Raw genomic sequence first — 24863 nt, forward strand, 5'->3', positions numbered from 1 at the left:
TTCCCACCCATATTTTTCACTCTCTTTGCTTTGACATTGTTGAAAAATTATAGCCTAAGCAATAACTTCCAATACTAACAGCTGAAAGAGCCGTTTGATTTGACGATGTGCAGAGCACTGCGGGCGACAGGCACCTCGGTGGCCGCACACTATTGTTTACAGTGGGGCCCTACTCGCCAAGAGAACAGACGGGGCTACATGCCATCTGACTGTCAAGTAGGGACCAAAACCTTGCCTGCACTGCCGCCCCGTGGTTAGATATGTAACTGCATGACATTACTGTGGAATTACATGGCAACTAGGCAAGTCAGTTAAGAACAAATGCTTATTTACAATGACGGCTTAAACCGGGCCAAACCCGGACGACGCTGGGCCAATTGTGCACCACCCTATGGGACTCCCAATCACGTCCGGTTGTGATACAGCCTGGATGACGATATGAACATGATCTAACAAAATGTATGCTAATTTCTTGGTTCTGAAATAAGCTTGTATACATTCTCTGAGCAGATTAAACTAAAATTATAAGATAAGACAACATATTAAAAAGGTATCAGTTTATTGCTGAATACATTTGACTTTCATACCCTATATGGACACATTCCTGATGATGACAGACCAGAGAGGCATCTGTGAGTTCAACTGGTAAGGAGTTGGATGAAGTTGCTCCTAAACATTGATCTAATGTTAGTGTTGAATTCTTCCACATAATAGTTAATATCAGGATGGGGAATAATAATCTGATCCTAGATCTGTGCACACAGGCAACAGCAATATTATAGCTGTAGGTAGCAAGTAGATGTCTGTGCATCATCAGGTAAAGTGTTGTGTGTTGATGACATCATCCGTCTGGACCGCCACGTCTGTATAGCCAGGTTCTCTGCCCAGGCGACGGAGCTTCAGCAGGTAGTCAGAGTGGAGGGAGGACTCGGTCAGATCCACAAACTGTCTGTAACTACACTGTAACCTCTGACAGAGAGAGAGAACGGGAGACGGAAAGAGCGGTAGAAAGAGATGGAGGGATAGAGAGAGCGAGTAGGAGAGAGCATTGAGAGTGAAAGATAGCGGGAGAGAGAGAGAGAGAGATGGAGGGATAGAGAGAGTGAGTAGGAGAGAGCATTGAGAGTGAAAGATAGCAGGAGAGAGAGAGAGATGGAGGGATAGAGAGAGCGAGTAGGAGAGAGCATTGAGAGTGAAAGATAGCGGGAGAGAGAGAGAGAGAGATGGAGGGATAGAGAGAGCGAGTAGGAGAGAGCATTGAGAGTGAAAGATAGCGGGAGAGAGAGAGAGAGAGATGGAGGGAGAGAGAGAGCGAGTAGGAGAGAGCATTGAGAGGGAAAGATAGCGGGAGAGAGAGAGAGAGATGGAGGGATAGAGAGAGCGAGTAGGAGAGAGCATTGAGAGTGAAAGATAGCGGGAGAGAGAGAGAGAAATGGTGAAAAATAGATGGTAGGTATTCAAATCTATGGTTTTATATTTTATATGAGAAGGCCAAACTGAGAAAAAGTAGGGAGATCTAATGAGAGAATGGATGGCTTGAGATTCACAAATACAACCCAAAATGAACATAATGGACGTGGTCACAAACAAAGGGCAAAGAGACTAAATGTTTGACACAAAACAAAAGTCAGGGGATGAGCTGGCACCGAACACAAGGCTTCTGCTCCGGCTCAGAGAGAGAGGGGAGGACGGCTGGAGTTCACATGTGCATGTTATGGATGGAGAGAGGGGAAAGTGTGTGAGAGAGAGAGAGGACTGCAGCTTGCTCATGTGGCCCATTGTGGATGTGGGTGGTAGTTTAGTGGTGTTCATTTATTCATGATGACCTCATTAAGTGTGCTGACCTTAAACTCTGTCTCATATCTCATCCTCTCCCCTGTGACTCTGGCCAGACCCTGCTCCAGCTGCCTGTACCTAACACCACACACAGAGACAGACAGGGAGGGAAGGAGACAAGGCCAAAACACATGAGAGGGAGTACACACAGAGAGAGAGAGAGAGATACATTGCCAAAAACATGGACACACATACACACATTGCAAAACATGACGCAGACAAACAACGCAAGGCATGACACACAACGGCACGCATACACACACACATTCATATTACCAAGGCATGACACACAACGGCACGCATACACACACACATTCATATTACCAAGGCATGACACACAACGGCACGCATACACACACACATTCATATTACCAAGGCATGAGAAACACAATAATAGACATCACAGGAGGTTGGTGGTACCTAAATTGGGGAGAACGGGCTCATGATAACGACTGGAGCAGAATGAGTGGAAAGGTATCAACAACATCAAACACAAGGTTTCCATCTGTTTGATGCAATTCCATTTGTTCCGTTCCAGCCATTATTATGAGCCGTCCTCCCCTCCGCAGCCTCCACTGGCATACATACACAATGTGTGAAGAGAGGGCATGCAAGGGCATACACACTATGGAGAATGACAGAGAAGTAGTCATGTAGGCAGGTATGCAGGAGGGAGAGGAATGCATACAGGGAATGCAGAGCGATGGAGAGATAGGGAGGAAGGAGGAGGAGGAATGGCTCAGTGTCAGTGAGTCCCATGCACATTGTGTGTGTGCATGTGTAGACATTCTTGCCGGCTTTGCATTAGAGCGAGTTCCACAGTATGTCTGTCCTGGAGAATCTGTAGGTCCTTCTGTGCCTCTCTTTCACACTGCTGTCGCACACACACCTCTGTTTCCCGAACAAGCCTCTTCACATTCTCCTGAAAAAAAGAGAGAGAGAGACTGCAAGCAGAATTCTGCAAAAAATATCCTCTGTATACAACGTAAAACACCAAACAATGCATGCAGAGCAGAATTAGGCCAATACCCGCTAATCATCAAAATCCAGAAAAGAGCTGTTAAATTCTACAACCACCTAAAAGGAAGCGATTCCCAAACCTTCCATAACAAAGCCATCTCCTACAGAGATATGAACCTGGAGAAGAGTCCCCTAAGCAAGCTGGTCCTGGGGCTCTGTTCACAAACAGACCCCACAGCGGCCCAGGACAACAACACAATTAGACCCAACCAAATCATGAGAAAACAAAAAGATAATTACTTGACACATTGGAAAGAATTAACAAACAAAACTGAGTAAACTAGAATGCTATTTGGCCCTAAACAGAGAGTATATAGTGGCAGAATACCTGACCACTGTGACTGACCCAATCTTAAGGAAAGCTTTGACTATGTACAGACTCAGTGAGCATAGCCTTGCTATTGAGAAAGGCCGCCGTAGGCAGACATGGCTCTCAAGAGAAGACAGGCTATGTGCTCACTGTCCACAAAATTAGGTGGAAACTCAGCTGCACTTCCTAACCTCCTGCCAAATGTATGACCATATTAGAGAGACATATTTCCCTCAGATTACACAGATCCACAAAGAATTTGAAAACAAACCCAATTTTGATAAACTCTCATATCTATTGGGTGAAATACCACAGTGTGCCATCACAGCAGCAAGATTTGTGACCTGTTGCCACAAGAAAAGGGCAACCAGTGAAGAACAAACACCATTGTAAATACAACCTATGTTTTTTTGTTTATTTATTTTCCCTTTTGTACTTTAACCATTTGCACGTCATTACAACACTGTATATAGACATAATAAAATATCTTATTTTGTAAGTTTTGTGAGTGTAATGTTTACTGTAATTTTTTCTTGTTTCTTATTTCACTTATGTATATTATCTACTCCACTTGTTTTGGAAATGTTAACACATGTTTCCCATGACAATAAAGCCCCTTGAATTGAAATTGAATTGGAGTGAAATATTACAAGCTGTAGCACACACACACACACACACACACACACACACAGGACAGCTAAGCTTGTGGGGACACACAATTCAGTCCCATTTAAAATCGTATTTTCCCTAACCCCTAAATCTAACCCGTTCACTTACCCTAAACCAAAAACCTAACCTTAGCCCTAGCTCCTAACCCTAAAACTAATCCTAGCTCCTAACCCTTAATGTAATTCTAACCCTAATTCTAACCCCCTAGAAATAGCATTTGACCTCGTGGGGACTAACACGACATTTCCCCAGTTGGTCCAATGTTTGTTTGTTTACTACACGTGTTGACTTCTGGTCCCCACAAGAATAGTTAAACACGTCCACACACACACTTTTTGATATCTCCCACCTGTACTTTTGCCTCCATGGCCTCTACTTCTCTCTGTCTCTCCTCTTCCACCTCTCTCTGCATCTCAGCCCTCATCCTTCCGCAGGTCTCCTCCACCGCCAGCCTCATCTCCCTCTCGATCTCCTCCCGCAGCCCCACACAACGCTCCGCAAACTGGGCCTGCTGCTCTACCCGCTCCCCCTGCCTCTGTTCGGCCTCCAGCCTCTCCCTTGCCAATATGGCCTCCTTGAAGCACACCTGCAGACACTTGGGAGGGAATAAGGGAGAGAGAGAATAAGGGAGGGAAATATAAAGCGATGGTGGTCAAAAGGAAGGTAAGGAGGAATGGAGTGAGGGAGGGAAAGAAAGATGAAAGGAAGAAGGGATGAAGGGAGGAATGGAAAGAAGGATGGATGGAGAGAGGGAGTGAAATAAAGAGAGACTGAAGGTGGTCAGAATTGGCACTGTGCTCAGTGGTATGTGGTAGTACGCCTCAGGGCTGGTGAGGAAGAGTGTGATCTTAGGGTTGGCTGCTGTACCTTTCCCTAAAGTGCAATTATAGAATCCATTACTCCAGCTAGGGCCTCTAAACTTTCAGCCATAGGTCCTATCTGCCAGGCCTCACCTGCATACAGGAGACTCCACAGCCACTTCAAAAGGCCCTGTTTATCATAACTATATATTGCCAGAGGGAATAGAGAGAGCAGGGAGCGGAGAGAGAGGGAGGGGGAATTTGGGGAGAGAGGGGGAGATGGGGAGAGACTGAGGCAGAGGGAGGGAGGGGGAGAGAGGGAGGGAGGGGGAGATGAAGCGAAGCGTGCTGAATTACTTATTCTTTATGTATGAGAACATATTGGAAATTCAAATCTGGTGCAGTGGGATCCTGGTCTGAGTTAGTGTATGATGTATAGTTTAATGTGTGGGTTATAGTGATACCTTACATCTACAGTATGTTAATCAAGGTGGGTGTTTCACAGGGATATCCAACACATCTGGATTGAATGAGGTGAGGTCAGAGGAGTGCTGATGAGAGAGAAACCTTGTGTGTGTCATCTTTTCCTGGATTCTCACAGTGTGTGTATAGCAGGATATAGAGCTAACAAGTGCCAATTACCCTCGCCTTCAGTATAAGCAAGAGGAAATGTGTACATCAATCACATCTAAAGCATTGGACATGGAAGAAAGAGAGACGAGAGAACATTTAGGTAGATGAGAAATGGCATTGAGGAGCTATGAAATGTGCTGTGCAAAGATGACTTGACCGTCGAAATATTTATTTTTCAACCATGTTGTCTTAGTGTGTTTCACCTCTTCCTGTTGTTTCAGTGACTTCTCTTTATCCTCCTCTGCCCTCTGCAGAAATACTGCCACCCAGGGGGACTCCCCCTGTGTGGCCCCCACCTCTGGCTGCTCGGTGTGGGGGGAGAAAGAGGATGGCCCTGGGTCCTGGCTGGTGCTTGTAGAGGTGGACGGAGGGAGAAAATACTCTCCCAGACCTGTTAGGACCAATAACCAACAGCAGTCTCAGTACTCCCATAGAACAAGGTCCGACAACTCCGGTCCTGCAGGGCCACTGTTAGTGCAGGGTGTTGTTCCAGCCCAGCATTAACACACCAAGCCTGTTAACATTACAACCCCTCCAGGACCATATATCCCACCCCTGCCATTGAATCAAACTTGGATATTCTCAATCTGTGGAAAATTACTTTTAAATATGACATCAATGTCACAAGTCCTCAGTGACAGAAAATCTATTCCCTCCATTGCCCTGAAAACATGTTCCTTAAAGAGAGGAGCAGAGCAATGAGAGAGAAACACCATACATTTACAATTCCGCCTCCAGATATGCGTAAACCTCTTTCTCCATGTAGAATTACCCTGTGTCAAACTGAAGTGTCTGGGTGTGTGATGTGTGTGTTCTCTGAGTACTTTCTACCTAGGATTAGCTGCTCCAACAGAGGGCGGCCATTTGAATAATTGTTTTCAACTTTCTTTCTCAACGTCAAAATGCCAGTTCACCATACGTTGCTACTTGCCTGATATTCCCCACTTGGACGACAAGGGTTTCTGACTATAGACTGTGGAGGCAGGCAACCAAAGCCTCTGTGCATTTGCAAATAACAAACTGACTGCACTCAAGCAAATACACTAACAAAAGTGTCATGGCATGAAGGTAGAAAATGTCCCTCGTTGTTTGCACTGTTTTTATGGAGGCTGCCTTTGAAGTGAGAGAAAGTGAAAGAAATCAAGAAAGTGAGAGGAACAATATGTGTCATCCAGGAACTGAAGTAGCCCATTTTATACTGTGTTGTTAGTTGAGCGTTGCGTTTGAGTCTCACCCAGGATGTGTGTGTGGAGGAGCCTCTGTGTGGAGAGGCTGGTCCGGTTCAGCATCCTCTGTAGAGGCCCCATGTCAGACATGCTCCTACCCCACGAACAAGAGCACAGACCCCTTAGACTGGATAGATTACCCCTTTCTTATTCACTACCCACTGTTCACTACCCACTGTTGACACTGAAGACCACACCACTGATTCACTCCTCTCTTTCTGCACTAACGCCCGCTCACCCTTTCTGTTTCACGCTCTCTTTCTGTCTCGCACCCCACTTCTCTCGCTAGGCTCGTCCCTTATTCTAAAACGGTCGCTAAGCAACGCGCACAACAACAAAAAGGTGCGGCTCTTCAACCTGGCACTTCGCTCTACTTATACCAGGGGTTTTATACCCGCGGTTTTACAGTGCGAATTTGTAATGAGGGTATGCTCGAAAGGCATTTGACTAAGATCTTTTTCAGAAATGTAAAATCTTCATAGTCTTCTCACTTTGCCAAAAGAGCTTATATTAAATAACTATGAAGAAAAATAAATACAACATATTATATATAAAATAAGACACATTAATTCAACATAATACTGGCAGAAGAAAAGGAACCATAATGAGACTGGTTGAGTGAACAGAACCTTATTCAATCCAATTCTTGGACAGACAGCAAATCCACCCGTAAGAGTCAGTGCGCAGTAAATCCTCTACTGAGCGTCATGTTGAATCGCTGGGAAAATAAAATAAAAGGAACAATGTTCACGTGTCATCTCTCACGGACATTTCACCATAAAAAGACGTTTGCAGTATCAATTTGTTTGTGGTCACAGCAATTATGCCAACTGCTTACCGATTTGAATACATTCAGAAACTAAATATTCATCATGGCTATAGAAAAATATACATTTACTGACGCACGTATAGCGACACCTCGGCACTTAGAACAATAAAATAATATTCACAAATCAAAGCTCTGAATTGCACTTAAACTAGCAGTATTAGGTTATTCTGGGCAGGACTATAGACAATAGCCTGATCCCAGACCTGTTTGATTGAAATGCTAAATAATGGCCTTAAAACAACACCGAGATATCTGGGACCAGGCTATACAGACTAGAAGGTAAACAACGGAACACTCCTATGGAGAAACATGAGTGGAAAGTAGACAACACACTGTGCTCCTCCAACACAGTGGGCCTGGTCTGGCTGTGGTTTTACAATTACATGTAGTTTGAAATGGGGAAGAACTCAGTTAGCATAGTAGCATGTTACCAAAAATTCCTAATAACATGTTAGCATTCACCATAGTTTGTACCTTGGCTTCGAGACCGGGGAAACTGTTGTTCGCTGAATCCAAGGGACTCAACACACTGGTTTGCATACTCAACAGAAAAAGTACTCCCAATATTGTAGTAAACTTCACTCAGTGGCAGTTCGAAGTTGCATTTGGTTCAGTCCTGAGGAGAGGGGTTTGAGTTGGGCTACTCCATCAATCAATCAATCAATCACCACCATTGGTGCTGGTTCCTCCTGCCCCCCCTCGCTGGCTGGGCTGAGTGGTCCGACCCAACACAGAGTCAGGGCGTTGTCCTGTCTGACCTCTGGGGTTGGTGATATCACAATATCACCCTCTGAACACGAGTCGAAGGAGTCTCCGTCGCTACTGTCCCCCGGGTCGAGGAACTGGCACTGCCTGCTGGTTGACACCAGCAACGGCACGAAGGGGTGGACACTGGGGGAGAGAGAGAGCAAATGGGAGGGAGAGAGAGAGCAAATGGGAGGGAGAGGGGGATGAGAGAGAAAGAAATGTAGTTAAATATCAGAAAGTGGCAAATATGACTAAAATACACTTCTGCAAAATCAGAAGACAACCAAGTAAATCATATGGGAGGCCCATCAACAACCATCTGGTATACCTGATGCCGTTGGTGCAGTCCCCATGAGGGCTACTTTCCAGAACAGAACCTTGCCCGGGTCTCTCAGATCCCAGCACAGAATCTCTGGGTCCTACACACAATCATCATTCAGAAACACCTCGACACATACAAGAGCAACAATAACACTGGTCGTGAATGTGGGCATGTGTTTGCATGTGGAGAAACACCACGTTCTCCAATGTGACACTGTGTTCCTCTTCCCCAATCTCTCTCTCTGTGAGCAGTGGGTCCGTTTTTAAAACAAGACGGACAGCTTTTTGAGGCCTGTGTCTCTCTTTGTGTTGTCCTACCTTGCGCCCGCCAGTGTACAGGTAGTGTCCGTCGGGTGAGAAGGCGAGGTGTGTGATGCCCCCGTGGTGCCTGGGTGGCAGCAGAACCAGCAGAGAGCCGTCCTGGCAGGAGTAGAGGCCTGCGGTGCAGGAGAAGGAGCCACAGGCGTACACAGACTGGCACGGGCTGAACGCCAGGCAGGAGATGATGCCACTCTGACACGGCTTCTTCACTGGAGAGGAGAGGGAACACACTCAGCATCTATAGAATCGGGTTAGGGTTAAGAAGAGGGTTAGGGGACAGTTAGTTGAGATTGAATAGCACTTCTATAAACCCTCTGTAAGGGATCTCCCCAAATAAAGATGTACACAGTATTGTTTCTGTTGCTACTGGACTCTACTCCACACCTATAGTGGGCCTCTTCTCACAGTCCCGTCCAGGCCTGTCTGTGTAAAACACCCTGACAGTCTTGTCGAAGCCGCAGTAGAGCTGTCACCTGTCTAGGGAGAAGCAGAGGTCAGCTCATCCAGATGGTTGTAGGGTCTGAAGTTGGCTCGCAGGTCCCCGTTGAACGCGTCCCAGATATGGACCGGGTTATCACGACTGCTGCCGGCTGGTGGAGAGAGAGACAGCGGTGGTGTGAGACGGAGGGAAGAAGGATGGAATATGATGCGAGGGAGGTTAGAGAAGGAAGAGAACGATGGAAGGAGAAAGGAATGGAAAGACAGGAATGAAAAGGAAGGATGTAGGAAGGAGAGAAAAGGATGGAGAGTGGTGGTGACAACAGGAAGAGCAGTAATGTGCACACACTCATTTCATCTCCGTTAAAAAATAACTGACAGACACACACTGACACTGCTTTGTGCCAGACTCATCTGGCCACATCAGTGAAACACCCCACTGAGGCCATTTCAGTTTTAATATCTTTCCTTCCCTCTATCTATTCAAAAACAATAGCAGTTTGTTGTCACATTGGGGTTTATAATGGACAAAAACGATTCATCAACAGACATGCCGCATGGCTTTGGCTTTTCAACTTACATAATTGCGGGGGGCCACTGCCAAACAGCGAACCTAACAAACCAAACGCCGAAACATCACTGTCTGAACTGAAGCTCAATTAGCCAAAGCCAAGAGGAAATGAACCTGGGCGGCTCAGTGCTGTTATGGCACTGTGTCTTTGTTCTGGCTGTTGGGAATCACCCCATTATAATGGTACACCACAGCTAGCCTGGACGCCGGCCCAGAAAACAATACAAAGGAGGAACACCAGCAACTATTCTACACTCTCTACAGGACAGTACAGCACATGGCTGTTGACAGAGAGAGGGGGTGAGATGGAGTGAGGTGGAGAGAGAGGAGGCGAGACGGGGAGAGAAGGGGAGAGACGGAGAGAGAGGGGGAGAGACGGAGAGAGAGGGGTAGAGATGGAGAGAGAGGGGGAGAGAGGGGGCGAGACGGGGAGAGAGGGGGAGAGAGGGGGCGAGACGGGGAGAGAGGGGGAGAGAGGGGGAGAGACGGAGAGAGAGGGGGTGAGATGGCGCGAGATGGAGAGAGAGGGGGCGAGACGGAGAGAGAGGGGGCGAGACGGGGGGAGAGGGGACGAGACGGGAGAGAGGGGGAGAGATGGAGAGAGAGGGGGAGAGATGGAGAGAGATGGAGAGAGATGGGGAGAGACGGGGAGAGAAGGGGAGAGACGGAGAGAGAGGGGGAGAGACGGAGAGAGAGGGGTAGAGATGGAGAGAGAGGGGGAGAGAGGGGGCGAGACGGGGAGAGAGGGGGAGAGAGGGGGCGAGACGGGGAGAGAGGGGGAGAGAGGGGGAGAGACGGAGAGAGAGGGGGTGAGATGGCGCGAGATGGAGAGAGAGGGGGCGAGACGGAGAGAGAGGGGGCGAGACGGGGGGAGAGGGGACGAGACGGGAGAGAGGGGGAGAGATGGAGAGAGAGGGGGAGAGATGGAGAGAGATGGAGAGAGATGGGGAGAGAGGGGGAGAGACAGCGAGAGAGGGGGAGAGACGGAGAGAGAGGGGGAGAGACGGAGAGAGAGGGGGAGAGATGGAGAGATGGAGAGATGGAGAGAGAGGGGGAGAGACGGAGAGAGAGGGGAAGAGATGGAGAGAGAGGGGGAGAAATGGAGAGAGATGGAGAGAGAGGGGGAGAGACGGAGAGAAAGGGGAAGAGATGAAGAGAGAGGGGGAGAGATGGAGAGAGATGGAGAGAGAGGGAGAAAGATGGAGAGAGATGGAGAGAGAGGGAGAAAGATGGAGAGAGAGGGGGAGAGATGGAGAGAGAGAGAAAGGGAAAGACAGGGAGAGAAATAGTGAACATACACTGAGTGTAAAAAACATTAGGAACACAGACTTTTAATCCTTGAGACAATTGAGACATGGATTGTGTATGTGTGCCATTCAGAGGGTGAATGGGCAAGACAAAATATTAAAGTACCTTTGAATGGGGTATGGTAGTAGGTACAAGGCGCACCGGTTTGAGTGTGTCAAGAACTGCAATGCTGCTGTTTTTTCCCACACAACCTTTTCCCGTGTGTTTCAAGAATGGTCCACCACCCAAAGGACATCCAGCCAACTTGACACAAGTTGAGTTCATGTCCCGACGAATTCAGGCTGTTGTGAGGGCAAAAAGGGGTGCAATATATTAGGAAGGTGTTCTTAATGTTTTGATCACTCAGCGTACATGTCCATGGTTTGTTTGACGCCCCAAACTGATGTTAGGAAACGCTAAGGCCACGTCATTCCACCTCACTCCACTCTGTAACCCTTAACACCAGGTGAACAGGTCCAAGACAACATTGTGCCGTCTGAGCAAGCACACAGATGAAGGGTAACAGAGTGACATGGGGTGTCAGCTCCGACTAGCCCCCTCATCCCTGGCTCCTCTCAGGGCCCAGCTCTCAAGTGGTTCATCCCTCAGATAAATCATCTCCTCGGGTTGTTTATGCTCTCATCCTCCACCCTGTTTGACTCCTGTCTCTCTCTCCCTCTTAAACTCCCTTTCTTTTTTTCTTATTCCCCCTCTCTTCTTGCCATGGAGAAATATTTTACATGTGGTTTATGGTTTGATCCTCCTGTATTGACTATGATGAGCACCTCTCTCTCTCTCACACACACACACACACACACACACACACACACAATGACCCTTTTTTTATTTTCTCATTCCCTTTCATCTAGAGGAGATGTTGTTTCCCTCGCTCTGTGGGGTTGACCACGGCCCACGCTGGGCACTGATCAGAGAGGAACCATGGGAGGATGGGGTTGCTGTTGTTAAGGGGGCCTCGTTAGTAGGCCCTACCAGCGTTGCCCGTAACAACGGCATTCTCCACAGTAACGGCTGGGCGCCATTGATCTCAGCTTTCCACAGCACAGACAATGTCTTAATAATTTCCGCGCTTTTGTACGGCTCGAAAAAAAAACACGCAAACACACACACACACACACACACACACACACACACACACACACACACACACAGAGAGAGAGAGAGAGAACCAGGAGAAAACCAAAAGTCTGGAAATCATGAGGCCCTTTAAAAAGCGTCTGAGGTTGTTAGTTCTTCTGTTCGTTCTGTTAAAGGGTGAGTCATCACCCAAAGCACCACAGGTCTCGGACAAACAAACAGACAGACAGCACTGGGGTTCAAGGGGAAAAGGCCAAGACTCCTCAAAGAGAGAGACAATTATGATTTTACGGATTAGCAACTAGGTGCAAAACAACTAAACTACAGTGCTCAAGTACTATCACTGACTCCATTTTCACTGTCAACAGTCTAATATGGAACTCAGTACAGTGCATACAATGTAGCATGGCTCAGTTAAGTCAGGAACCAAGGTTGTGGGTTAAATTACCGCAAGGTAGAAGTCTTCACGTGTCCAACAGACTTGAAATTCCGAGATCCAACCTGGGACCGTAGCGTGTCCGGGTCCTAAATTCTGACTTTGGTCTAGGATCGGAGTCGGGTCTGATAATTGCCACAGATCTCAGGTATGTGCAATTACAATTTATTTACCGATTGGACCGGTACTTCGTTAATTTAATGTGTGTGAGGATGAGAACTGTGCAAGCTTGTTATCTGTGTCAGCCAATTGCAACTCAATAAAATGTATAGCTGGTTCTGGTTCTGGCAGCTCACCTCACTACACCTGCTGCTGAGGAGAGAGACAGAGCGAGAGAGGAGCCTTGTCCTAGTCTACTGTTGACTGAAAAGATGTAGGCCTTTTCCATTGAAGTGAAAAGGAAAGTTAGAGGAGAAAGAGTGAAAAGAAGCCGACAAGGGGAATGTCTCCAAGGACAAGTTTTAATATTGTAGTGGACGGAGATGAGAGAAAAGTTGGTGAGGCCAAATGGACTGTGTGCATTTCGTTTAATGCAACTTAAAACAAATTATAATGAAGGCAAAAATAAACGCGTTTATCATTATAGGTCTCTTTAAGAAACCAAAACAGTTCTTTAAATAGGCAAAACGCTCATTTAAGATCGAACTGTCTTTTACATTTTGTGCTACGTGTTTAGTTGAAGGTTAAAAGTTGGCCTGTTAAATAAATATCATTAGCCTATTGTCGTCATTTGAATCCTACAGACGAAGAACCATATATGTGACATTTACAAAAAAAAATGAGATATACATGAACAATCATTATTGGACACCCTTTTTCTATAGTGAACCGGTTTCACATGCTTTCCACTTGCTAATTAACAATAATTTTAAATGTAAAGATAGGCTCTCGTGGAATAACCGTTTATGTGCACCACTCAGAATGGACGGACAAGCGCACAACCTTTCTGTTGCTGATGAAAATCGCAGAAATGTGGGAAAGAAACGTAAAACAAAACTAAAAGAATGGAAAGACAGGCAAAGTAAGATCTTACGGGATGCGGGAAAACCCTATACAAATCGTAAGTGTCAAGAAAAAACTGTGAAAAGCTGTCCAAAAAAGGTATGTGGAAGAACCGTATATCAAACAATCAAGCTAGCTAGCTATAGAGTACAGTAACTAACATGTATGTTGTGGGTTGTCTAATTTGTAACTATAGAGAAAACATATTAGCTAAAGTTCGTTGGCTAATAACTCATACATTATCGTTACAAATGTTATTGATAGATTATAGAAGAAACATAGCTAGCTAGTTTTTCTCCATCCCCCGGATGATTCGACATGGCTACAGTAGCTAGCTAGTTACACTGTATCCTGCAGGGAAGAGCGTGTTCCACGACGTGCAGAAAGGAGTGTGGAAAGTGACTGATGAGCGCAAGCGGCATCTGTTCAACAGTTTCTACACTGTCCCATACGAGAAACAACAAGCGTTGATTCTCTCCGGCTTAGAACAGGTTAGAAATAAGACAAAACGCCTATTATTATAATAGCTATATTGAACACTTGCATAGTTTAACTTTGACAGTAATGATACGTACATTAACGTTAACTCTAAAAGTGCTGTGTTACACAATGGTGCAATACAAACTCATTCTGTGTATAGATTGGGAGTGTTTTGTAGTTCTATGGTATGTTCACATTGAGGGCTTCATTTTAAATGAGACTAAGATTTCATGACTTAACTTTTAAGAATAGTCATCATTGCTAAAGTTGATAGACCACCTTTAAATGAACCTCCATACAAATGAATGAACTACATATTGCATTTAAGTTATTTACATGAAGGGCATCTGTACTTGAAAGTACTTAAAACATAATATCAGGTGTTAAAAAAGGACATCTTACAAGAGTCATGCAAAATGTCATATATCCTGTTCTTCCACAAACTGAAATCATCACTGGAGATAAACTGTTCTTCCACAATCTTAAAATTAAAACGGCAATAAAAAAAGTATTTTTTTGAAATAACAAATGAATATAAATTGTTGTTGGAAGATATGGGTATGGTGAATTATTTGTCAACCATAAAACACCTAATGTGGTACACACAATTAATAATATAAAAATAACTGATTATCTTAAAATGGAAAAATTGTCACATACAGTGCCTTGCGAAAGTATTCGGCCCCCTTGAACTTTGCGACCTTTTGCCACATTTCAGGCTTCAAACATAAAGATATAAAACTGTATTTTTTTGTGAAGAATCAACAACAAGTGGGACACAATCATGAAGTGGAACAACATTTATTGGATATTTCAAACTTTTTTAACAAATCAAAAACGGAAAAATTGGGCGTGCAAAATTATTCATCCCCCTTAAGTTAATACTTTGTAGTGCCACCTTCTGCTGCGATTACAGCTGTAAGTCGCTTGGGGTATGTCTCTATCAGTTTTGCACATCGAGAGACTGAAATTTTTTCCCATTCCTCCTTGCAAAACAGCTCGAGCTCAGTGAGGTTGGATGGAGAGCATTTGTGAACAGCAGTTTTCAGTTCTTTCCACAGATTCTCGATTGGATTCAGGTCTGGACTTTGACTTGGCCATTCTAACACCTGGATATGTTTATTTTTGAACCATTCCATTGTAGATTTTGCTTTATGTTTTGGATCATTGTCTTGTTGGAAGACAAATCTCCGTCCCAGTCTCAGGTCTTTTGCAGACGCCATCAGGTTTTCTTCCAGAATGGTCCTGTATTTGGCTCCATCCATCTTCCCATCAATTTTAACCATCTTCCCTGTCCCTGCTGAAGAAAAGCAGGCCCAAACCATGATGCTGCCACCACCATGTTTGACAGTGGGGATGGTGTGTTCAGCTGTGTTGCTTTTACGCCAAACATAACGTTTTGTATTGTTGCCAAAAAGTTCAATTTTGGTTTCATCTGACCAGAGCACCTTCTTCCACATGTTTGGTGTGTCTCCCAGGTGGCTTGTGGCAAACTTTAAACAACACTTTTTATGGATATCTTTAAGAAATGGCTTTCTTCTTGCCACTCTTCCATAAAGGCCAGATTTGTGCAATATACGACTGATTGTTGTCCTATGGACAGAGTCTCCCACCTCAGCTGTAGATCTCTGCAGTTCATCCAGAGTGATCATGGGCCTCTTGGCTGCATCTCTGATCAGTCTTCTCCTTGTATGAGCTGAAAGTTTAGAGGGACGGCCAGGTCTTGGTAGATTTGCAGTGGTCTGATACTCCTTCCATTTCAATATTATCGCTTGCACAGTGCTCCTTGGGATGTTTAAAGCTTGGGAAATCTTTTTGTATCCAAATCCGGCTTTAAACTTCTTCACAACAGTATCTCGGACCTGCCTGGTGTGTTCCTTGTTCTTCATGATGCTCTCTGCGCTTTTAACGGACCTCTGAGACTATCACAGTGCAGGTGCATTCATACGGAGACTTGATTACACACAGGTGGATTGTATTTATCATCATTAGTCATTTAGGTCAACATTGGATAATTCAGAGATCCTGACTGAACTTCTGGAGAGAGTTTGCTGCACTGAAAGTAAAGGGGCTGAATAATTTTGCACGCCCAATTTTTCAGTTTTTGATTTGTTAAAAAAGTTTGAAATATCCAATAAAGGTCGTTCCACTTCATGATTGTGTCCCACTTGTTGTTGATTCTTCACAAAAAAATACAGTTTTATATCTTTATGTTTGAAGCCTGAAATGTGGCAAAAGGTCGCAAAGTTCAAGGGGGCCGAATACTTTCGCAAGGCACTGTATATGGTTCTTCGTCTGTAGGATTCATTTGTTGGGTAGGCCTACAGTAGAAACTCACCTTTGTTGGTAGGCCTAATTGCTGAATTATCCTAGCCTGTTCTAAACTTTTGGGAAGGTTTAAACCAGTTCTTTAAAAAGGAAAAAAAGTGTTTTGTTTCATTCTGTTGAGACATTTTCTTTGACCAAATTAAGTTCCAACTATAATGTTGTGTTTTCCGCAATATAATAGAATTGCCGGTAGGCCTACTATACGGCTACTAGCACTTAAACCATGAAAAGCAAAAACCAAAGGCGTCGAGACGCAAAACTTAATTTAATGCCTCAATATAAGAACATGGTCATATTTTCCCTATAAACAATGACTTACTTTTGATATTCCCATTATAAAGTTACGAAACTCCTGTGAAGGTTTGGTGTGGTATGGCTAATCTCAGGCTTAGCTACTGCAGGCCTATGAAGTCAGTGGGCACCAGCACACCAACGGACTCCGATGGTTGAACTTGAGGTGAAGAACAACGTTTTAGGCCTATCAGTTACTCCTTTAAATCTAACAATAAAATAATACTTATCTTTCTAAAAGAAAATATCCTGATGGAAAATGTACATGGTAGCCTCCCGTACGCCTGTATCTGTATAGCAGTAGTGGCCTGACAAGTATAAAGAAATGCATTTCGGTGTTGGGAACATGACGCTGGCATATCTTCCTCCTACTCTCCATCTCTCTAGGGCTAAGCTTCTTTTCCTTTATATCATGTTTTTAAATATTATTATCATACAGTGGGCTCATATGCATGCAACGCCCTAATGCATTTAGTGCTCAAATCTCTGACAGGAAAAAAAAAAATCATCAATAAATAAAACAGGCTATACACTTTTGAATATGCTACACATCGAAATGTAACAAATTGTTGTGTGTCATTTTTATAGGCAGTTATCTGTGGATCAAATGGCCGATATCACTCGTTTATTGATGGAGTTGGCAGCGTTTCTTTCTCTCTCGGAGCTGAACTGGTCTCTCGTATCCTAACCAGCACGGGCCTTTTCGTAACATGCCTGACTGGCCTCAGGTCCATTCAGAACAGGTCTGCGGATCCATTTCGGGAATGGGTCCAACTTTTTGGGACCCGTCAAAGACTGGGTCACATACTATAAACCGCTTTGATACAGGATATAGGGCGGCAGGTAACCTAGCGTTTAGAGTGTTGGGCCTGAAAGGTCACTGGTTTGATTCCATGAGCTGATAAGGTGCAAAAATCTATCAACGTGCCCTTGAGCATGGCACTTAACCCTAATTTTCTCCAAGGGGCGCTATACTACTATGGCTGATCCTGTAAAACGACACGTTTCCCCATAACTATTCGATGTACAGTATGTGACAATAAAACATCTCTTTATAAGCGAATGCTAAGGGGCATATCTCTAATATGAGTGGTGGTAGTAGCAGAGGATGACTGCTGAACTCACAAGCAGGAGTTTGGATCCAGAGAGCTCATCTTGGGATACCAGCAGTAGTCATAGATGGTATCCCCCTCTGCCATCTTCAACACTGGACTCTGTAGGGCAGGGAGAACATTAGAGAGGGGGGGGGGGGGGGGGGGGGGGGTCAAGTCCTCTATCTAGGCCTATACAGGATAGGACAGCTTATGTTGCTCGTTCAGTCCAGAAACGTGGTAATTAACTACAATGACCATAATACATTGCACCCATTTGTTAGACAGATAGACTTTTTCGCCTGCTACATTAGGTTAGATACACAAAGGCCGAATAGACCGCAATGAGCGAGGAATGTACACAACAACAAGAAGGATAGAAACAGTTCAAGGTATGCAAGGTATCTACTTTGAAGAATTATTCAAATGACTTTATCAGACAGCTCTGCAGCCTACTTAGGCAGGCTGGCCTAGCTAAATAGAATGACTAAAGGTAGTACAGGATGGGAAGCACAGAGACAACGTTAGATGGTTTGGCTGGCTGGCTGGCTGCTACTACCTGAGCAGAGATGAGATGATGACTAAGGAATGAAAAATAACAAAGCTCTCAAATAAAAACGAACATGCACAACTGAAACATTGTACTATTTCGTAGTAATTAACCATTTCTCTATTGATGTCTACCCAATGTGGACCTGACAGAGACAATGGAATATTTTCAAAGTTTTGGCAATGGAATGCTTAATATGTTTCCATTAAAAAGCTCTACATTCATTTTAATATCATCATTTTATAATGCATTTAATGTTGTTTTTTTTTTAAACGATTGAAAGCAAAATGGAAACCGACGTCAAAAAAGCACTAATCTCTCAGCACTAACCAGGAGTGAAGATCAGTGATGTAGTGAGTTAGTGGCGCCCTCACCATCTCCGTGAGCAGGTTCCAGTTGTAGCTGTAGATCTCTGGGGGGAGGTTGTAGACACGCAGCACGTTGGTCAGGATGCACGAGCCGTCTGGGGGCCCTGGGAGAATGACAGTGCCTTCAGAATCTATTCATACCCCTTGATTTATTCCACATTTTGTTGTGTTACAGACTGGATTAAAACGTGGCTAAAGCAAAAAAAATATACATGTTTGCTAATTTATAGGAAATAAAACACTGAAAAATCAGATTTACATAAGTATTCACACCTCTGAGTCTATACATGTCAAAATCACCTTTGGCAGCGATTACAGCTGTGAGTCTTTCTGGGTAAGTCGCACACCTGGATTGTACAATATTTGTACATAATTCGTAAAAAAAATTATTCAAGCTCTGTCAAGACAGCCATAGATATTCAAGCCAATTTAAGTCAACTGTAACCAGGCCCCTGAACATTCAATGCCGTCTTGGTAAGAAACTCCAGTGTATATTTGGTCTTGTGTTTTAGGTTATTGTTCTGCTGAAAGGTGAATTTATCTCCCAGTGTCTGTTGGAAAGCAGACAACCAGGTTTTCCTCTAGGATTTTGCCTGTGCTTAGCTCTATTCTATTTATTTCCATCCTAAAAAAACTCCCTAGTCCTTGCCGATGACAAGCATACCCATATACCCATAACATGATGCAGACACCACCATGCTTGAAAATTTGAAGAGTGGTACTAATTGATGTGTTGTTTGATTTACTCCAAACATAACACTTTGTATTCAGGACATAGAGTTGGTTTTTGCCACATTTTGTGCAGTTTTACTTTAGTGCCTTATTACAAACAGGATACATATTTTGGAATGATTTTATTCTGTACAGGCTTCCTTTTTCATTTAGGTTAGTATTGTGGAGTAACTACAATGTTGTTGATCCATCCTCAGTTCTCTCCTATGACAGCCATTAAACTCTGTAACTGTTTTAAAGTCACCATTGGCCTCATGGTGAAAACCCTGAGCGGTTTCCTTCCTCTCCAGCAACTGAGTTAGGAAGGATGCCTGTATCTTTGTAGTGACTGGGTGTATTGATACACCATCCAAAGTGTAATTGATAACTTCACCAGGCTCAAAGGAATATTCGATGTCTGCTTTAAAAAAATATTTTTCTACCCATCGACCAATAACTACCCTTCTTTGCAAGGCCACCATGGACTTTGTGGTAGAGTGGGTTCATCACAGCACCCACGGGACACTGGAGGGTAGAAAGATTGGAGGAGAATTTGAACGAGAATAAGACAAAACATATATGATACACGTACAATAAAACACATCATGGTAGCAATAGCACCAATGATAAAGCACACCAGCACACCAACAAAATTACACCTAGCAGTGTTGTTAAAACGATATTCAATGACAGGCTGATTGAATTATGGCTAGTTCAGCAATTAGTTAGGTAACTTTCCAGGAGATTGCAACCCTACTATTACGCTTGTTGACACTGTGCTGCACTGGGATCGGAAGGCAATCATGGTTACGTTAAGACACTATGGCGTCGGCGCAACATATTGGTCAGAAAACGTACCTAGATGCAGAGATGGGATATGCCACTGTACTCCAACTTCTACCTCTACCACACTGATACTTCAAGATTGAAATACTGTCCTTTTCATCCTCATGCTAGCTAGCAGTAGTCACCGCAGCAATTTTGGAATGGCAGTGTCAGACAATCAGCTCATTTGTTGTTCAAGCAATGTGCCATTCCATAATGGCTGATGTGGCCACTGCTGGATTGCACGGGGACAAAGTAATCACTGTTCTTCGAATGACTAGAAGTCTGCTTACAACGTAGCCGTACACGGTAGTTATATAGCAGCAGTCACGAAATCAAGTCATGCTGCGAATTTGTAAACACAGGAGGCCGCCATGAAAGATTGACAGCTGTACGGGGTATTGAATGCCCCCACTCCTCCAAACTAGGATGTTCATGTTGTTGTTCATGGTGGTGGTCATGTTGTTGTTCATGGTGTTGTTCGTCTTCTATGGTATATTGTCGATTGCACAATTTAATGTGCATCCCACCATTCAGTGTGCCGGATGGAAACAGGATTCCCAGAAAACAGAACAAACTACCAAAAAATGTATTCAATAACCAACTTTTCTGTAAAAAAAAATGAAACCAATCTGATCCCTACACAGGCTCTAGGGGAACCAGCACCGGCACCAGTCCCAAAAACTTTTCTGATGCAGCCACAAAAATGCCAGTTTCTTAGAAGTCTTTGAGACTTGTACCATACAGTTTATAACTGTGGCAATGAACACCACAAAATCCAATCTTTCGACTGGCAGCAAACATTTACAACAGGCTGTGGTGCATCCACTACCATGTCTTCACTAGCATCACTTGTTTTCTCAATTCTATTAATAGCCTTTGTTTGACCGCTCTAACTTTTACCTGCTCAATCTCTTTCACCCTTACAGGGCACTCCAGGAACCTGGGATCATGATCCCCACCGTCAGCCTTCTACACAGTTATTCAGCATACTCTGTCTGCACACACTTGAAACATGGCCAAATCCTTTACAATTCTTACAGTGCAGTGGTTTGAGTACGAAAGCTCTTACAGCGCATATTGTGGCAACCCGGGGGCCAGCAGGGAGCTGCAAAGAAAGGAGCAGGGCCTTGGTCAGCTCCAGAGGGCTAGAGAGCCAAGGTGAGTCAGTACCATGGACAGGCACCAACTGGGGCTGTTGATTCAACACAATTACTACTCAGTCCAGGTGCTGCAACCAATTGGCACCTGGAATTGGTCCCACCAAGTGAGTATAAGTAGAGGTGTAGTCAGTCGGGCAGACAGGCAGAGGGTACGCACCTCGATCAGACGCCAAAGAAGATACTAGGCAATGTTTGACTCACCTCTCTCTCACTTCCATTTCTTTTCCCTGAAAGGAAGCGGACCCATTCCTGGGCAGCACACCACCCGGCGCAAGTTGGGAACAAGTATCGAAAGACCGGAATCATCGCTCTCTCTCTTTTGTTGTTCATTACCCTAGGCGGTCCGAGGAGCTGCCACACCGGACACCAAGTGACCCATCCGTTACCCGAGAGGCCTTTCAGTTGTATTCCTCCCAACCTTGAAGAACAACTTTTGTTTGAGCACCTCAAAACGGTCTCCCGCCATCTTATTTTGTGAGTTTCACCTCTGACTCCCCTGGGCTGCCACAATATGAACTGTAACTCAGTAAAATCTTTGGAATTGTTACATGTTGCATTTATATTTTTGTTCAGTATAGTTAGGCATGTTCCATTTTATGAGTTTGTCTGTTTGAGTAAAATGAATAACAATTGATAGTAAGAACAGAAACATAGCAGAAACAGTCAGTCAAATCCATTATTAAATGCATTTTATTTAATCATTTTTTGTTCTCAAACCAACAAAACCCAAACTATTTACACTTTTTAGGTTATTTTTCTGAATGCATTTGTTTTTATGTTACTTATCTCTAAAATATTCAAAACGTTTAAGCGATGGAACTGAGCCGACCATTTGGGTGAAAAAGAAAATGGATATCATTTGATCAAAATTGGTTTGTTAATGAATCATACATCTTTATGGAATTCATACATCAAAGGCATGGCAATCTCACCCAGGGGCATCACAGTGCCAAAACATCAATCACTTTGAACTTCAATGATTAACAGAAAGACAGAACAGACCCACTGTTCACCTACAGGTGACCAACAATTACTCCCAACAAAGACAATGCTAACTTTTAAAAAATGAAACACCCAAATATAACTCAGAGAATAATAATTTAGAGATAGCTACATATTAACAGTTCACTGCAAACCAGTTAATAGAGGGCATTCTTATCCCACACGGATGGAGTTGAAAGATTGAAGTCAAAATCCACAGTATTCATAAAATACTTCAGTGACATTTTAGATATTCCTCCAGTTGCATTAACTAATATATCAACTGATCCAAACTATATATATATAAAACACTTTCCACTCAAAGTAGAGGGTCTCATCTCCCAAAGTTAATATTCATTTGTTTGACCAACCGAAGCAGTTGGAAAACACTTACAAAACAATGAATCCATTCAACCTGACTGACAGGGGAAGAATTGAGCTTCTCCATTGAAATCCTGGTTTCTATTAAAGAGACAGACAAACCCATGATCAACTGCATAGATGGCATACATACAAGTAACATACACAGCCATTCAATAACGTTAGTAAGATGCTTCTAATATACGAGGACATAATCTGTACAATGGTCAGTAATCAAAGTGTCAAATAGACAATCTACTCAGAGGACCACCAAGAAGAGATAGTGCCCTTTAATTATTGGAACACTGAAGCATTTTGTGTTCTTATGGCTCTATACTCCAAAAGTTTGGATTTGAAATCGAACAATTACTACGAGGTTAAACTATACATTCTCCCATTTTATTTGAGGGCATTTGTGTACATATTGGTTTCACCATTTACAAATGACAACACTTTTTATACATCATCCCAAAAATATTGGGACAAATTCACTTACGTGTGTATTAAAGTAGTAAAAAGTGAAATATTTGGTCCCATATTCATAGCACACAATGGCTACATCAAGCTTGTGACTAAACAAATTAGTTGGATGCATTTGCTGTTTGTTTTGGTTGTGTTTCAAATGACTTTGTGCCCAAAAGAAATTCATGGTAAACGTGTTGGGTCATTTTAGAATCACTTTTTATTGTTAATAAGAACGTTTACAAACACTTCATGAATGTGGATGCTACCATGAATATCAATAATTCTGAATTAATTGTGAATAATGATGAGTGAGAAAGTTAAAAACGCACAAATATCATACCTCCCAAAAATGCTAACTTCCTGTTATTGTATTGGTGAGCATGTATTGGGGGTATGATCTCACTCATCATTATCCATGACTCATTCAGGATTATCTGTAATAAATGGTAGCATCCACATTAATGTAGAAGTGTTTAGAAACATAATTCTTATATTCCTATTTACAATGAAAGTGATTCCAAATGACAACACATTTACCATTCATTTCTATTGGGCACAAATGAATCTGAAACAACCAAAACAAACAGCAAATGCATCCAACAAGTTTGTAGTCACATTGCGGATGTAACAATCGCGTGCTATGAATATGGGACCAAATGTTTCACTTTTCACTACATTAAAACACATAGGTGAATTTGTCCCAATACATTTGGTTCCTTGAAATAGGGGTGACTATGCACAAAGAGTGTTGTCGTTTCTAAATGGTGGAACCAATATGTACACAAATGCCCTCAAATAAAAGCAGAGAACCTATGCTTTAACCTCAATTGTTTGATTTAAAATCAAAACTTGTGGAGTGCAGAGCCAAAATAAGAAAGATCTGCTTCAACGTCCCAATAACTACAGAGGTCACTGTATATCCTTCATTTTAAATGGGTGGTCCTCAATAGGATAAAAACACTTCTTTCAAATCAAGTCTCAAACTGTGAAAAATCATTGGGTCAAAAAATGACTGCGGTGATGGGGTACACAGTAATATGTAGTGGGGCACTGTGTAGAACTGTAAAGGAGCATATGGATCTATTTAACACACCCTTCCTGGTCAGCTCAGCTCCATAATACACAGGCTTCAGAATCCTCAGCCTGCATCTCCAGCTACATGTCTGGGCATTTAAAACTGGATAACAGAACAGTTCATCTTGCTTTGAAAAAAGGCAAACCATCAGTCTTAATCATCGTCCTCAGGGATTGCCTTCAGTTCTACTTTGTTGCCATAGATGCTGGACAGAAATAAAGTAACATACAGCAGTATTGTTGGCCAATAAAACACCGTCTCGGTAAGTAGAACATTGACACCACCCCCCCTTATTCAAATGTTATAGTCCTTATCAGGTTCTCCAACTGGCTTTCACTCTTATTGTTAATATATGTTTTCGAGTTTGCCACACAAAGGCGTATCGCCACAGTTAAGGCATGTTGAACAGAAAAAAGAAAATACTTTTATATTATTTACATAGCAGTCAAAACTCAAGTGTATGGTGTTGAGCCTTTCTGCTTTTGTGTGTGTTTGAATGTGGTTTTCAAGAATGTGGTTCTTGAAAAGAGAGTATTTGAGAATGCTGCATGGACATGCGTGTAAAGCTCTGTGTGTGTGTGGTCAGTTTCTCCACTGTTCCAGGTCCTCTGCTACTGCAGCTGATGTGGGTCCT

At 43.5% G+C, this 24863-nt stretch overlaps 1 protein-coding gene and 1 pseudogene across 1 annotated transcript; both read right to left on the reverse strand.

Annotated features, from left to right (window-relative positions):
* Positions 1-545: 545 nt before the first annotated feature.
* si:dkey-111f13.5 (uncharacterized) lies at positions 546-8141 on the reverse strand. The gene is made up of 8 exons (XM_036987497.2): positions 7798-8141; positions 7124-7212; positions 6503-6588; positions 5472-5659; positions 4185-4430; positions 2631-2758; positions 1845-1914; positions 546-969 (listed from the first exon to the last, which is right to left on the reverse strand). Exons 3-8 carry the CDS (start codon positions 6582-6584, stop codon positions 814-816), a joined length of 870 nt encoding a protein of 289 aa, XP_036843392.2. The 5' UTR covers positions 6585-6588; positions 7124-7212; positions 7798-8141; the 3' UTR covers positions 546-813.
* LOC149980831 (telomerase Cajal body protein 1-like) lies at positions 7980-20165 on the reverse strand (annotated as a pseudogene).
* Between the last annotated feature and the right edge of the window lie 4698 nt (positions 20166-24863).

Source organism: Oncorhynchus mykiss, chromosome 9, assembly GCF_057628025.1.
Source record: "Oncorhynchus mykiss isolate SJ-2025 chromosome 9, ASM5762802v1, whole genome shotgun sequence".
In the NCBI taxonomy this organism is placed as follows: Eukaryota; Metazoa; Chordata; class Actinopteri; order Salmoniformes; family Salmonidae; genus Oncorhynchus; species Oncorhynchus mykiss.

Bases quoted from the DNA above. Each gene is read 5' to 3' on its own strand.
- si:dkey-111f13.5 (XM_036987497.2), bottom strand. From the start codon at position 6,584: ATGTCTGACATGGGGCCTCTACAGAGGATGCTGAACCGGACCAGCCTC. The intron at 2,759-4,184 runs GTGGGAGATATC...TCTTTTTTTCAG, and splicing joins CCATGGAGGCAAAAGTACAG to GAGAATGTGAAGAGGCTTGT. The intron at 970-1,844 runs GTCAGCACACTT...TCTCTCTGTCAG, and splicing joins GATATGAGACAGAGTTTAAG to AGGTTACAGTGTAGTTACAG.